Raw genomic sequence first — 14617 nt, 5'->3', positions numbered from 1 at the left:
CCCTGGATTTTATTTTATTTTATTTTATTTTATTATTTTATTTTATTTATTTTTTGAGATGGAGTTTCGCTCTTGTTGCCCAGCCTGGAGTGCAATGGCACGGTCTCGGCTCACCGCAACCTCCACCTCCCAGGTTCAAGTTATTGTCCTGCCTCAGCCTCCTTAGTATCTGGGATTACAGATGCCTGCCACCACGCCCAGCTAATTTTTGTATTTTTAGTAGACGGGGTGTCACCATATTAGTCAGAATGGTCTCGAACTCTTGACCTCAGGTGATCCACCATGCCTGGCCTGGATTTTTATTTTTTAATATGCTGTATAGCATTGTAGAATACAATTTCTTTTTATATTTCTCTTTCTTTTTGGACAAAAGGAAGTAAAACAAGATTCTCGCCTCACAGGGTCATTCCGTTTGCCTTTCCAAACATGCCCACTGCCAGGAGAGTTTTGGCAATTTGCAGTTGGGTGTTGAGTAATCTAAAATTGGGAGACTGCTAGGGTTTTTGTTGAAATGATATTTTAAAAACTAAATAGGGAATCCCATCGAGAGATAGTAGAGAGGCAAATTAACATTTTAACTGGCTCTTCTAGGCTTTTAAAACTGAATGTACTTTAGATAATTTGTTCACACCTTGTAACTACAACAGCCTATTAGAAATTACTTTGGCCAGATCCTGACTGGATTCTGTAGGTACTTGCTTGTGTTACTCTGACTCTTACTATCTTTATGTAGTCCCTGCTGCCTTAAGATCTGCTTTTTGCTTGAGACTGTCCTGAGACCAGCAGTCTTTGTCGAGAAGAGTATTTGTGCCTCTTCCTTCCTGGGCTTGGAGATGTAGCCCTCATAACAGGGTTATGCTGCATGGGGATGGCGGCGCAGACAGCCTTCCATAGGTGGTAAACTATAACTGTGTCATTTGTGACTGACAGAACAAAAGGGCTTTGTTGCCACTTTAATTGTTGATTAATGATGATCCCTCTCAAATTTGACGTGGTTGCTTTCTAGAACACAAAAGAACTCAATGTCACATGTTTCCTTGATCATGACAGTCATGATTTTCAGGCAGTCTTGGTTCTCTGACATTTCAGGATGCCATAGAAGATTTCAAGAAACATAATTGAATAATTTTATTAATTGAATAAAAAACTGTACTGCATATTACTTTTCATACTGTTTGTGCAGGATGTCACCAGCTGCCTGAGATTTATGTGCACCAAGTCATGTTTTATTTGGGAAAAAGTTGTTCATAGCTTGTAGATATTTAATGCTATTATCTTTGATTAAAAAAATTTTTTTTCTCTCTTTCCTCCCCCACTAATCCTTCCCTGGAATTTAAGAAAAAAAAAAAAAAAAGGTTCACCTTTCTCTCTGATGCCTGTTTTCCACTTTAGTATTCCAAGGGAGTGAAGTGTCTGCGAGCAAGAATGGTGTCTTCTGACGTGGTGGTGATGTTTGGATTTGCAAGGCTTGCCTTGTCTTTGGGCTGGCTTCTTAATGGATAGAGCTGATGAATATATTTGTAGGCAGTTACGTTAGCGTTCCTAAGGGTGACTCACAGTTCTGAAGTAAGTTCATGTGTTGCCTAAACGAGTTACTCCTCATTGGAAGGGCTGAGTGGAAGGAAGTGCAGATTACAGGTTGTATTGCTACTAATCTTTAAGGGAGTAGGGGAGTAGATTTTTGGAACTGTGATATCTTTCTAAAATACGTATGAATGCATTTTTCACCTCCCCCTCCACCTGCTGAAGTGCTAGGTGATAGTCTTTAAAAAGTCAGTATAGTTTGCTGTTTTACTGGTAGGTAGAAAGTTGGCGCTAGAAATCTTCAGCAATATACTGTCAGTTTGGAGATTTAGATTTTACTTCTCCAAAATAATCAGGACTTTTCATCTACTCTTAGGAAATGATAGATCCAAAGGATTTATTACAGAAATCACTACATTCAGGTACCACTTGTGTTTTTAAGAGGAGGTCAAAGATCACAGAAGCTTGGAGCTAAACAGAGCCTTAGCTTCCCTTTGTTAATAGTCCTTAAAAAATCACATCAGAAAAAAAGACCCAGCTTGCCCTAGGTGACAGGTGAGGTGAACTAAACTCAGGTTTTGTGACGCAACTACTCTTTCGCTTGTACCACTCTGACAAAGCAAAACATAGTGTTTCATCTTGAGGGGAATTCAACTAACAAAAGGTTCCTTTACGCAAATTCCGGCTATGGCAGATGTTTACTCTAAATAGCTTCCTATGTAACTTAATTAAGACAAGTGCTGCAAATATTTAATATCCTGAGGTTTTTTGCACAAACAAACAATTTCATCAGTTTATATGTAAAGCAAGAAATGAGGCCTGTGGACCACTAGTGCTCTGTCTCCGGAAGTACCATAAAGCAGGCATTCTGCGTAGGATAACTCTTCTTACAGAGCCAGCTGACCTCCCGTTTTGTCATTGTGTGATGCCCTCCCCTTCTGGTAAATCAAACCCTGACAGTTTAAAACTGTGAGAACTGGGTGGACCATGCGCTCAGGAGAATATGGTCTATGCTAGTGCCTCTCATTACAGAGTTTGGTATGAGTTGGTCTCTGCTAGCCTCTGGGTTCACTTGAGGATGTGTTTATTTTCTCTTTACTATTCAGGATGTTTACAACCATTCTGTGTGGTTTACCCGCAACTGCACTTGCATTTGAATTTGGTGGGCAGCTTGCCCTGGGTAGAGGGTATCCCTTGCCCGACCCCCCACAACCTCCAGTGCGCACACACACGGGCACACTCTTGTTTCTTTGAGTGGCTGCCAGGTTTGTAGTGTGTGTGTCTGGGGGTCGAATGGAGTGGGTAATTATTTTGGGGATGGAAACACGGGAATTTTTTTTTTTTTTTTTTTTTTTTGAATAGGCCTTTCAGCAAGTTGGCAAAGCTTCAGGACTAGCTCCCACACCGGCACAAAGAGCGCAGCCGTGCCGGTCATTTTGCATTTGCCAGACACGGACTGTCTGATTTTTTTTGTTTTTTGTTTTTAAATGAACAGACCCTCCCTCCCACCCTTTCCTTGCCCTTTGTTTAAAATTGGGATGTAATCTAAATAATTGGATTTACCAGCTTACGTTTTGAATATTGGAAAATTGAGTTAATAAAATGATGTTTTGGCATGTACTTCCCTCATCTAGGGAACAGCTGTGCATTCACTTTAAGCCGCCTGGTCCCCCTTGCTCCTGCTTGCTCCAGCTGATTTGTGTGTCACGCCATGCCCTTCTTGGGTTTGCAGACTATCAGAAATCCTGGACAGAAATAGGATTTAATTAACCTGGAAATTGCTGTTGTGCCGAAGTTAGGGCTACCCTAGAGATTGAGTGCACAGATAGCAATAAGCTGGTTAACTCTACACTGTTGACCCCAGAGGAAACCTGGAGAAACAGTGCCACCCTTGTGTGAAGCTTCTAATGGCAGGATGCCCAGGAAGCTTCTAAATCAATCATTTGGGGAGGAAGGGGCACAGGGAGGGTATTACAAAAGAAAAAGAAATATTTGGCATAGTACTGTTAGTTCATCCCTGGGTTTTTTTTTTTTTTACAAGCATGGTCTCGTGATTTATTGGTTAACTTTCCATATAATGTTAGTGTGTATATTACCATGCTCCTTCGTTCTCATAAAGATGCTGTATAAATTTTATTTTAACAACAAAAAGTGAAGATTGATTTTGGTAAATTTTTAAGTGATGATTCCTAACAGCAAGTGAGAGGTGGCTGTGGGAGGCTTAGCAGAAAAAGAAAGTCGCCTTCTATGTAACTTAGGGAGGGGACGGATGGGGAAAGGGAAATAGGAATCTTTCCCCCTTGGAGCTCGTGCAGCTTGATCAAGAAGTACAAGTACTCTCTGGTGTATGTGGTGGTCTTGTTGCATGAGGTGTGGCAGGAGCCGCCTCTTGGGCCCAGCAACTGTGACTTGGGAACAGTTGTTATAGGAATGCCAAGGTGTAGAAAAGCACCTTGTGTCACAGGCCAGAGCCAGACCTGATTTGGCTTCTGTGAGATGATGGTGAGGATGGGCAAGTGGCATGGTAAATTCTTAAGGGAGGGCCATATGGGCAGGTGCCTGGTTGGTATTTTTCTGTTTTCCTTTTCAAATATCAGCCTCTATATTCAAGACACAGTTTTATTCTTAACGAAACTGAATTCCTGTCTACCTTCAGGTAGGCTTCTGCTGGGATGGCTACTAACTTGACCTGGAGCAGAACAATACCAAGGCTCCTCCTCTCCTGTTGCTGTTGGATCTGTCTCACAAACATCCACCAATCTCCCTTTTCCTCTGAGTTGCCATTCAGTCTGCCCCTCTGCTCAGATACCATGACTGTATTGGATTCTGTGATTCCTGAATCATGAGTGGTGGGTTGTATAATTCGCAGCTCCTATAACAGAGTAGTGTTCCTCCCCTTCTCCTTTCCGGCATCTATGGAGGGCTTCTCCTCTACACTTGGGAAGGCCTGTATATAGAAGTGGATCAGAAAGAGGAGACTGCAAGTAGAGAGTCCTGTGTATACCACCAGAAGGGCAAAGCAGTGGGTTTGGGGTTAGGTGGCTGGTTATGCAAGAGGTACTGCTTTAGGATGGTCACTCTCTCTGAGGAGGCGGCTTCTGCCCAGAGACATGAAGGGAGTGACCTCCATTACAGAGTAACAGGCCTGGATTGTTTTCTTCCCTTGTCTGGCCTAGAGGATGAGAAGCCACCAGCCATGGCAAGATAAAGGGAGAGAGAATTCCAGATGGAAGGAGCTGTTTGGAGTAAGCAAGATCCCCTTGGACCATTCCTGCAATCTCTATCTTAGGCCATTTATTGCCACATAGAATATACTCTATGGGATCCCATACACTCCCATTCTCCCATACACTCCCATATACTCTGTGGGATCAAATTCGTAAATGGTCATTCATTTTAACACCCTTTCTCTTACTTTGAGACAGCTTCAGTGGCGTTCACTCAGCAGGGCTGATTTTGGTCATGAATGAGGGGCCATGGAGCTCCTTGGCCTGGCAGCTTTTAGTGAGGGGGTGCACACCGGATGGCTGTGCTCACAAGGCTTTGCTTCACCTGCCACGTGGAGGTCGCGTGGCGTGACATGGCATGGCAGAGAAAGCTGTCACGTGGGGACCCATAGGTTTGTTTCCTGGTCCTGTTTGTTCTGCCATCCAAGTTAGGTGACCCGGGGTGGGTCTCACCCTTCTCCTAGTTACTCGTGTGTACAGTGAAGGGGATCTTATTAAGATCCTTGAACATAACAAAGTGACCAGCCTTTCCCATTTCCCCAAACACCAAACAAACAGCGGCTCATATCCATCTTCTCCTGAACTTACTTGAACTTCGTTGTCCTTTAATTCAGATACACGCTCCCAGTGATGATCTGATCTGAAACGTCTATTCCCTCACCCCCACTGCACCATCCCTGTGTTTTACAATATTGAAAATAAAATGTTATCCTTTGAATATATCAACATACTTCTTCCTCTGCTGGTTTACATTTACTTGATTTGATCTTTTCACCTTGGCTTGCTGGAGGGCTTGATTTAATTGGTTTCATTGACATAAAGGATACGTGTGGAGTTCCTAGAATTAAGGCGTCTTCTGTAAGGGATCTCCTTGAAGAATTAATAAAAAGTAAACATGGAAGGAAATTACACTGTGATTGCGACTTCCATGGTGTGTGTGAGGGACACACACCTTCTCTGGGGCTGTGTGTTACCCAGGGCAGGAAGGCCCATCCTGACTACGTGCAAGGCCCAAGGCTTGGGAGGGCACACATTTTATTTTTCTCTCAAACATTTGTGTTTTTACTTCTTCAACCCCAGGAACCCCGTGCTCTCTTCACCCCAACCCCACAATGATTCTGAACCTCTTTTATCCCAGTTCTTTTCATTTTTGCTGTAATAATGGAATGACAGGTGGTGTTCTGTTGAAAATGCCAGTCAGCTGATGGCAGGGAGTGAGGAAGTAAATGGTGTGGTGGGCGGGTATGCCGCCTCCCCTGGAGGGTGAGGCCCCAGAAGCTGCACCACCTTGCTCCTCATGCTTGCCAGGTGACTTCCTTCTTTACCCCAGGGTTCTGCTGCTGCTTCCATCAGCATCTCTAGGTGCAAATATTGTAGGTTTTCAGCACGTCCGAATCACTTTTCTTCCATTTTCCTATATCCAGCATTCTAGAAGGAAACCCCTGTCCCTGAAGCCTGTCTGTACTGTTTGGAGTGCTTACTCAGGATTTGGCTGTACCATTCCTTTGGTTGTGTGGGGCCAGGAAAAGCAGGGTCAACACCTTCGTAATCCCTGCGGGACTCTGCAGGTTGAAAAGCCACACCGCAGACCTGCCCTTTGTAGACAATACAGGTTCTTCTAGCCTCTTTATAAAAGATATTGGTTTGTCTTGTTCTTCAGTTCCTGGCTTCATCTGGGTCTCACAACTGTTTAATCACTTGGGAGCTTGGCTTCTTCCTCTAAGGGGTAATTTATTTTGCTGCCACTTTTTAATCTCTTATTGCCTTATTTTTCATAGCCTCCCTGGGAACGTCACCAGGCACCAAGCACCTTTTATTTCAGCATTGGTGGGCAGCAGTTTATCTTTTATTTCAGCATTGGTGGGCAGCAGTTTATCTTTGAGGTCCTGAAATTGTAAAATATCTCACAGTGTCTCACTCCGTTGTCTGTGCTTAGTCTGTGTTTACTTGTTTGTTTCTCATTGTCGCTGCACAATCTTCTCATCGTGTGTAGCGTTTGTTTTCCCTGACTTCTCAAAAAGCTGTAAACACTTAACATCCTGTTCACATGCAGGCAATATTTCTATAAAATTCCTGCAATACTCAGAGTGCGAATTGCGTCCATTCAAATGAAGAAGTATATATTTGTAATTGCCAATTAAAAACACTTTTCAGTAGAATGAAAACCAGCAATTTTTCTAAATACGGCACAACATTTCCTTTGTTTTAAAACAGTCTGGGAAGTTGGTGGGAACGAAAGCCTCACTGGAAAAGGAGGGCGGTTGTGTTGTGTCAGTCCACCTGGCAGCTGGTTGGAGTGTGGACCAAGGGCTCAGTAGCCTTCCCTCCTCGAGACCTGGCCATCACCAGCTGCCTGGGAATTGATGTGGAAATTGAGAGCCAGCCTTGAGAAAGTTTGATGGAGTGATTTTGTGTCTGTTGAGTCCCAATAAATTTGCTTGTATTTTGTCTTTTTAAATTGCCTTTTGTCCCTTTGTTCTATTTTCTTATGTAATTAAAAAAAAAAAAAAGTCATTTGTAACAGATAGAAAATTTAAAGGGGGAAAAACAACCAAGCAGAAACTGCTCCTCATCTGTGACAGATGAGGCTCTCTGATTGTCTGAAAATCCCCCTCACCCTAACCGCCCCCCACTTCATTGTCCCATGTGAAGGTCCCGCCTCTGGGCTTCTGGTCTGTCATGTCTTCTATACAGGTAGGCAGTTGGTTGCAAAAAAGCTCTTTGTTCCCCATCACATAGAGATAGTGGCATTGCCTGATCCCACCCTCCCCCTTATTTTTTTTTAAAACAACACTAGGGCATTTTTGTTAAACTTGATTCACTTCCTCCTGTTACCTTGTTAATATGACTGTTTCATATCAGTTATTCCTGGGTTCTAAAGTGCTTTTTGGGCCAGGCGTCATGGCTCATGCATGTAATCCCAACACTTCGGGAGGCCAAGGCAGGAGATAGGCTTGAGGCCGGGAGTTCAAAACCAGCCCGGGCACCATGTGGGGAGACCCTGTCTCTATAAAAAAAAAAAACCGAGCAACAACAACAACCCAAAAACAGCTGAGTGCAGTGGCACGTACCTGTAGGCCCAGCATTTTGCAAGGCTGAGGTGGGAAGATCTCTTGAGCCCAGGAGTTTAAGGCTGTAGTGAGCTGTGATAGCGTCACTGCACTCCAGCCTGGGTGACAGAGTGAGACCCTGTTTCAATAAAAAGGTTTAAAAAAAAAAAAAAGTGGTCTGTAATGACCTACATTGTTTGTAGATTTTTTTTTTTTTTTTTTTAAGGACTCTAGATTACCCAGTAAGTAGTTGGGAGTCACACTTTGTCCTTTTTGATGGATTGTCAGTTTGTATTAGGAATATTATTAGACAGTAGTGTTTTTGATGGTCATGGGGAGGCAAGAGCAAACACTGCTTAGGACATACAAGGGAATTTAAGGTTAAAATGAGATTAGAAATTCTTCATAATATTGTGGTACTTTATATTTGGTGAGTGTGGAGGATTTATGAGGTTAAATTTAAAGGTATTAGTTTTGACGAAGTAGGCAGTCGTGTGTGTGTGTGTGTGTGTGTGTGTGTGTATTTTGCTGTAGGAATTTGTTAAATATTGTGATTTTTTTTTTTTTTTTTTTTTAATGTTACGGCATTTTGAGCATCAGCAGTTTAGGATGCATGCTTACTATTCTATATAACCCACTCCCAACAATGTCTTCAAGGGAATGCATCTGCCCTCTTTTACTTATTTAGTTTTTTTATTCGTTATTATTTTTGAGACAGAGTTTCGCTCTTGTCGCCCAGGCTGGAGTGCAGTGACTCGATCTCAACTCATTGGAATCTTCGCCTCCCGAGTTCCAGTGATTCTCCTGCCTCAGCCTCCGAAGTAGCTGGGATTGCAGGAGCATGTCACCACACCAGGCTAATTTTTGTATTTTTAGTAGAGACGGGGTTTCACCATGTTGGCCACGCTGGTCTCGAACTCCTGACCTCAGATGATCCACCCACGTCGGCCTCCCAAAGTGCTGGGATTACAGGGGTGAACCCCTGCCCCCGGCACTTTAGTTTTATTAGTTAATTGTTTTGAGTGGGGTTGCATTATCCATCCTACGTAGTGTTTGGGCTTCTGATCGGGTCTATTTTGATCCCTGTACTGTGATTCTTCATTCTTTTGTTTTTTTCCCTGCCCTCAAATAATGTTTTTCAAGTATCTCTATAAGCAGGTCTAGATGAACAGTTTAAACTAGGACCCAAGTTCTCATCCTTGCGAGTGCTTACTATTCCATGAGTGGAGACCTTTACAATTAGAGGAAGAGTGACTATTAGGCAATTGATGATAAATATTAAGTTGATCATAAAGCAAAAATACGTTATTGTATTTATTGATGGAGAGACAAGGAAATTTCTTATTGGCTATTGTGTTAAAAAAGAACAAACCGGGCTGGGTGTGGTGGCTCACGTGTGTAATCCCAGTGCTTTGGAAGGTCAAGATGGGTGGATCACCTGAGGTCAGGAGTTCAAGAGCAGCCTGGCCAACATGGTGAAACCCCACCTCTACAAAAAAATACCAAAATTAGCTGGGCGTAGTGGCGCATGCCTGTAATCCCAGCTACTCAGGAGGCTGAGGGAGGAGAACCACTTGAACCTGGGAGGTGGAGGTTGCAGTGAGCTAAGGTGGCAACAGAGAAAGACTCCATCACAAACAAACAAAATTCAGTTCCAGGATCCATTAGGATTCATTTTGATAGAAAGGAATTTCTACCTAAGATTTTCAGGTGAAAGGAATTGAAATGTACTCTGTAGATACCAAATGGGTAAGTTAGGGAGTTAGCATAGGATTGTAACGGGAAAGAAGCCTGAAGGGTAGATGAAGGCTATTTTTTGTTTCAATCTCTACCTAAATAGTTGCAATTTGGCTGAGTGTGGTGGCTCACACCTGTAATCCCAGCACTTTGGGAGGCCGAGGCAGGCGAATCACAAGGTCAGGAGTTCAAGAGCAGCCTGGCCAACATGATGAAACCCCGTCTCTACTAAAAATACAAAAAAATTAGCTGGGTGTGGTGGCGGGCGCCTGTAATCCCAGCTACTTGGGAGACTGAGGCAGGGTAATCGCTTGAACCTGGGAGGTGGAGGTTGCAGTAAGCCAAGATTGCACCACTGCACTCCAGCCTGGGCAACAGTGCGAGACTCTGCCTAAAAAAAAAAAAAAAAAAAAAAAGTTGTAATTTGACCTTGTTGGCAGAGGGTAACCCAGAATTTGGGATTGGAGGGGGCATAGATACATACCGTTTTCTGCAGTACCAACTTGAATTGTTGTAGTGAACTTTTCATGGCTGAATTTAGAAGTGGCAACAGGGACACTGATGGCTAAATAGGCAAAGGTGACCTGGATGTGACGACACAGAAGAGAGGTGGGGATGGATTCGTGACCCCTTTAGGTGAAACTATAGGGTGCTGTATAAACGCAGCAGGATGATACAGGGTTTCCTGCTTACTGTCAGTTGAAATAAATGAATACCATTAAGCTGATGACGTCAAATACCGTGTGTAGTTTTTAAATGCTCAGGGAAACGGTGTGTACATAGGCATGTACTTCTACACACATGTATACACATGTCCATGACACACCTTGTATATCAGTGTACGAAACACAATCGTTTAACCAAATTTATTGCGCTTGAAAGGAGTCCCGTGGTTTGTGAGAGTGTGAGAGATATAGAACCTTAATTAGAAAGAGTTTGCTTGAAATAGGATCTTTTTTCTCCTTATGTATCATGATTTTATTGCTGCACGTAGGCCTATATCCTCCAGTCTCTGCTTAATTTATTTTTAATTTTCTTTTGCTTTTACAGGCCCAGGCTGCAAGCACAAAGGAAGTTTGCTCAATCTCAGCCGAATAGTCCCAGCACAACTCCAGTAAAGATAGTGGAGCCATTGCTACCCCCTCCAGCTACTCAGATATCAGACCTCTCTAAAAGGAAGCCTAAGACAGAAGATTTTCTTACCTTTCTCTGCCTTCGAGGTAAGACTTTGCAATGATCAGACGAGGTCTACATGGAATCTACATGTAAGCCTGAGGTATACGTGGAATAGACTTGAGCTCTACTCTCTGCCATGTTCATTTTTCTGTCCCCCAACCTGGGTTGAGGGGGAATTGAAAGTGAGAAATCCCTTTGAGAGTGCTGGGTGTGGCCTTTTAAACATCTGTTAAGTTTTATTTCCTTTTTAATATGACTCTTACACCCCACTTCCTGGCTTCTCGATACGCAATTATGCAGTTTCTAACTTTGACTTCTAATTTGATTTCTCTCCACCACACCACCGCCTTGCACACATTGTTTTGTAAGGCAATTTTTTTTGATAGAGTACTTTGGGGATATGAAGGCCCCTTTCTATGTGCTTCCGAAGGCCTGTCAATAAGCCGTGGTGATGAGGGACTTATGGTTCTCTCAGCCCTGTATTATGTTAAGGAAACAATACTAGTACTTTCAGAGTCTGACTGTGCAAATACTGGTCCACGTTTCAACTTGAACCAGTTAACAGAGTCCAGGTGGATTTGGGATCTGAATGGAGTTATTTGTGAAAGTGTTTGTTGCAGTTTCCTTGTTACTAAGTTTTCTAATAGCTGTGACAAAAGAACACAGAAGATTGTCTGAGAGAATAAGGAGCCTTTTCTGGAGGAATGAAAGAAAATATAGGAAGTCCTGAACGCAGAGAGTTCCTTGGATGTGGTTACTTGAGAGAAAATGAACAGAAGGAGAGGGCCTTTGCTATTGGACATCTGTGGGAAGGCCTCAGGGTTCAGGGTCACTTTTATTTGATTAATATTTTGATAATTTATTATTACAGACAGATTTTAAGTACCTTAAAAAGTTGCCACCCATCATCCCTCACTCGATACATTAGTGTGTCTTTCCTTCAGGTAAATACATTTTCCTATAACTGTCAAAGTTAGGAAGTTCACAGTGATACATGGCCCCCATGAGTTCCTCAAACCTCTGTTTCACATTTGTTCTGAAGGTGCTTTGTAATGTCTGAGTTTAGAGCAAAACGACCTAGTTCAGAATTAGGCAGTGCCATTAATTGTGTGTAGTCTGCTTAATCTGGAAGAGTTCATCATTGTTTTGTCTTTGACCTCAACACTTGAAAATTACAGGTCAATTATTTTTTAGAGTGTCCCTTGATTTGGTTGCCTGGTGTTTCCTCATGATGACATTCTGGTTTGTGTTTTTGGCAGGAATGCCACAAGGGAAGTGATTCCTCCTCCTCGTTGTTGGGTCCTCTGTAGGGATACACAGTTCAGTCCTTCCCTTTCCACACTGTGTTCATGCTGATCATTTGACTGTGGTGGGCCTGTCAGGAGCAAAGTTACCCACCCATCTCAGCCTTTGCAATGTATAAGTGTTAAGAGAGGATATTCTTTGAAACTAGTACATACTTCTCATCATCTTTATCGTAATTGTATATGTATGGGCTTCCTATTTTATGCAAAGGGTTATGATCTGTTACTCCTATTATGTATTCTGATGTTCAGGTTGTCCCAGATCACCGTCTCATCCGTGGACCCTCTTCAGGCTGGCTTTTTATTCCTTTTGATGTGTCCCTGTCATCCTTCCAGCCTTGCTCCTGGCACAACAAAATGTTCCAGGCTCATGGTGTATTTTCCCGCCCTCAGCCCTGGAAATGGACATGTCTCCAAGGAGCCCTGCTTTCTTGTAGGGACAAGTACTGTTCACGAGCCAAGATCTGGGCACAAGGGATGCTGGGAACTATGGGAATGTCATTTCTCCCAGGTGTTCTTAGTAGACTGAGGTTGTGTGTTTACAGGGGTCTATGCGGAGTTCTGTGTTTATTAAAATCTGTGAGTTAGCAGCCATACTTCCAGTTTCAGTTTAACACCAAGGGGTTCATGTGCATTCATCCCCGAGGACCTTGGCTCCTGTAATCCTTAATATACTTATTTGCCGTGTCTTTTCAGTGTAACCCACCTCCCATCTCTGCTGCCCCCACGATGGGAAACTCAGCCCTGACACCCCATGTGGTTGCTCCTCACTCCCTCCCTTTGCCCAGTTGCCCTGCCTTACCAATTGGCTTTGGGACTGAATTGTTTGGGGGAATTTTTGACGTAGGATATGATGATAGTTGCTGGTGATTCTTAATACATAAGAAAGGAGAGTTATTACGTACTTGTTAGAAATTTTGTAGCCCTTGTCGGTCATTGAGCCTTGAAAACAGGGAGATGAAGTAGGTGGGATTCCCACCAGTTGATCTCCGTTAACTTTTTGGTTTGTTTTTGGAGACACAGGCTCTTGTCTCATATGAAAATAAGATGATGAGAGGTTGTTCACTTCTGGAGTTCAGTGACACAGTCATGGCTCTAAGCAGCCTCAACCTTCTGGGCTCAAGCCATCCTTCTGCCTCAACCTCTCTAATAGCTAGACCTACAGGCGCATGCAACCACACTGAGCAATTTTTTTTATTTTTACTTTTAGTTTTTTTTTGTTTGTTTTTGTTTTTTGTTTTTTGTTTTTTGTTTTTGTTTGGTAGAGAAGGGGTCTTGCTGTGTTTCCCAGGCTGGTCTTGAAGTCCTGGGCTCATGCAATTCTCCTGCCATCTCAGCCTCCCGAAGTGCTGGGATGACAGGCATGAGCCACCATGCCCAGACATCTCTGTTACTTTTTACATAGATTTTGGCTGAAAGATTCTCCTGATCCTGGATGTTGAGTATGAAGATGGAAGGGAAGCTGTGAGGACTACATATGACAGACTCTTGTGCTGGGCTGGCCACTAGGCTGTGAGACTGGTAGAGTGTGGTGTGACGATCAGGAGTGGAGAACGAGTGGGCTGTGTACTCAGAAGGATGTATTTGCCCTAAAGGAGTCTTTGAAGGCTCCACAGCGCCATCAGCAGCAAGGTGATTCAGGTGGATCCAGCCGGGCTTGGTTGTGCCACCTGTAGCCCATCTACGTGGAGGCTGACACGGAAGAATCCTTGACACCTGGAGTTTGAGGCTGCCGTGAGACATGACTGTGCCTCAGCACTGCCGCCTCAGCAATAAAGCGGCACTCTGTCTCCAAAAAAAAAAACAAAAAAAAAACAAAAAAAACCAAAACGGTGATATGGGACTCTTTGTGACTTTGGTCTTGCATGGCTTCAAAAATTTTTTTTTAAATGACATAATTGTACATATTTATGGGTCACATGATTTTGTGATACATATAAGTGATCAGATCAGGGTAATCAGCGTATCCCTCATCTCAAACATTCATAATTTGTTGGTGTTGGGAATATTCCACATCCTCCTTCTAGATATTGCTAACTGTAGACATCCTACGGTGGTATAGAACACTAGAACTTACTCCTTCTATCTAACCATAATTTGGTATCCTTTACTAAATATGCATGGCTTTTAAACATAATTGGCTTTTAAACACAATTGCCAGGTGTGTTTTTTGAGACAGAGTCTTACTCTGTCGCCCAGGCTGGAGTGCAGTAGCGCGATCTTGGCTCACAGCAACCTCCGCCTCCTAAGTTCAAGTGATTCTCCTGCCTCAGCCTCCCAAGTAGCTGGGATTACAGGTGCCCGCCACTATGCCCGGCTAATTTTTGTATTTTTAGTAGAGACGGGATTTCACTATGTTAGTCAGGCTGGTCCCGAACTCCAGACCTCAGGCGATCCGACCGCCTTGGCCTTCCAAAGTCCTGGGATTACAGGCGTGAGCCGCCGCGCCTGGCCAAAGCCAGGTTTTTTAAAGAGTAACTATGACTTAACTAGTTTGGCTACTTTTGAGAAAGGAATTTTGATGTCTAGAATTGCTCTCGGCATTTTGCTTAGTAAATCGTGAATTAATAGTTTCTGCCTCCACCAATCCACCAATCCC

The 14617-nt window shown here is 43.3% G+C and overlaps 1 protein-coding gene across 7 annotated transcripts in view; it reads left to right on the top strand.

Annotated features, from left to right (window-relative positions):
- The window catches only part of JARID2 (jumonji and AT-rich interaction domain containing 2), a 280808-nt gene that overhangs the window by 195781 nt on the left and 70410 nt on the right, over positions 1 to 14617 (top strand). For all 7 annotated transcript variants that reach the window (XM_078000932.1, XM_078000935.1, XM_078000934.1 and 4 more), the window contains one exon: positions 10589 to 10758. In XM_078000932.1, the coding sequence (XP_077857058.1) occupies positions 10589 to 10758 (170 nt within the window). The remainder of the gene's footprint in view (positions 1 to 10588; positions 10759 to 14617) is intronic.

The sequence above is a fragment of the Macaca mulatta genome, chromosome 4 (genome assembly GCF_049350105.2).
Source record: "Macaca mulatta isolate MMU2019108-1 chromosome 4, T2T-MMU8v2.0, whole genome shotgun sequence".
NCBI lineage: Eukaryota > Metazoa > Chordata > Mammalia > Primates > Cercopithecidae > Macaca > Macaca mulatta.
The sequence above is the reverse complement of the archived record's forward strand: the minus strand, read 5'-3'. Positions and strand labels throughout refer to the sequence as shown.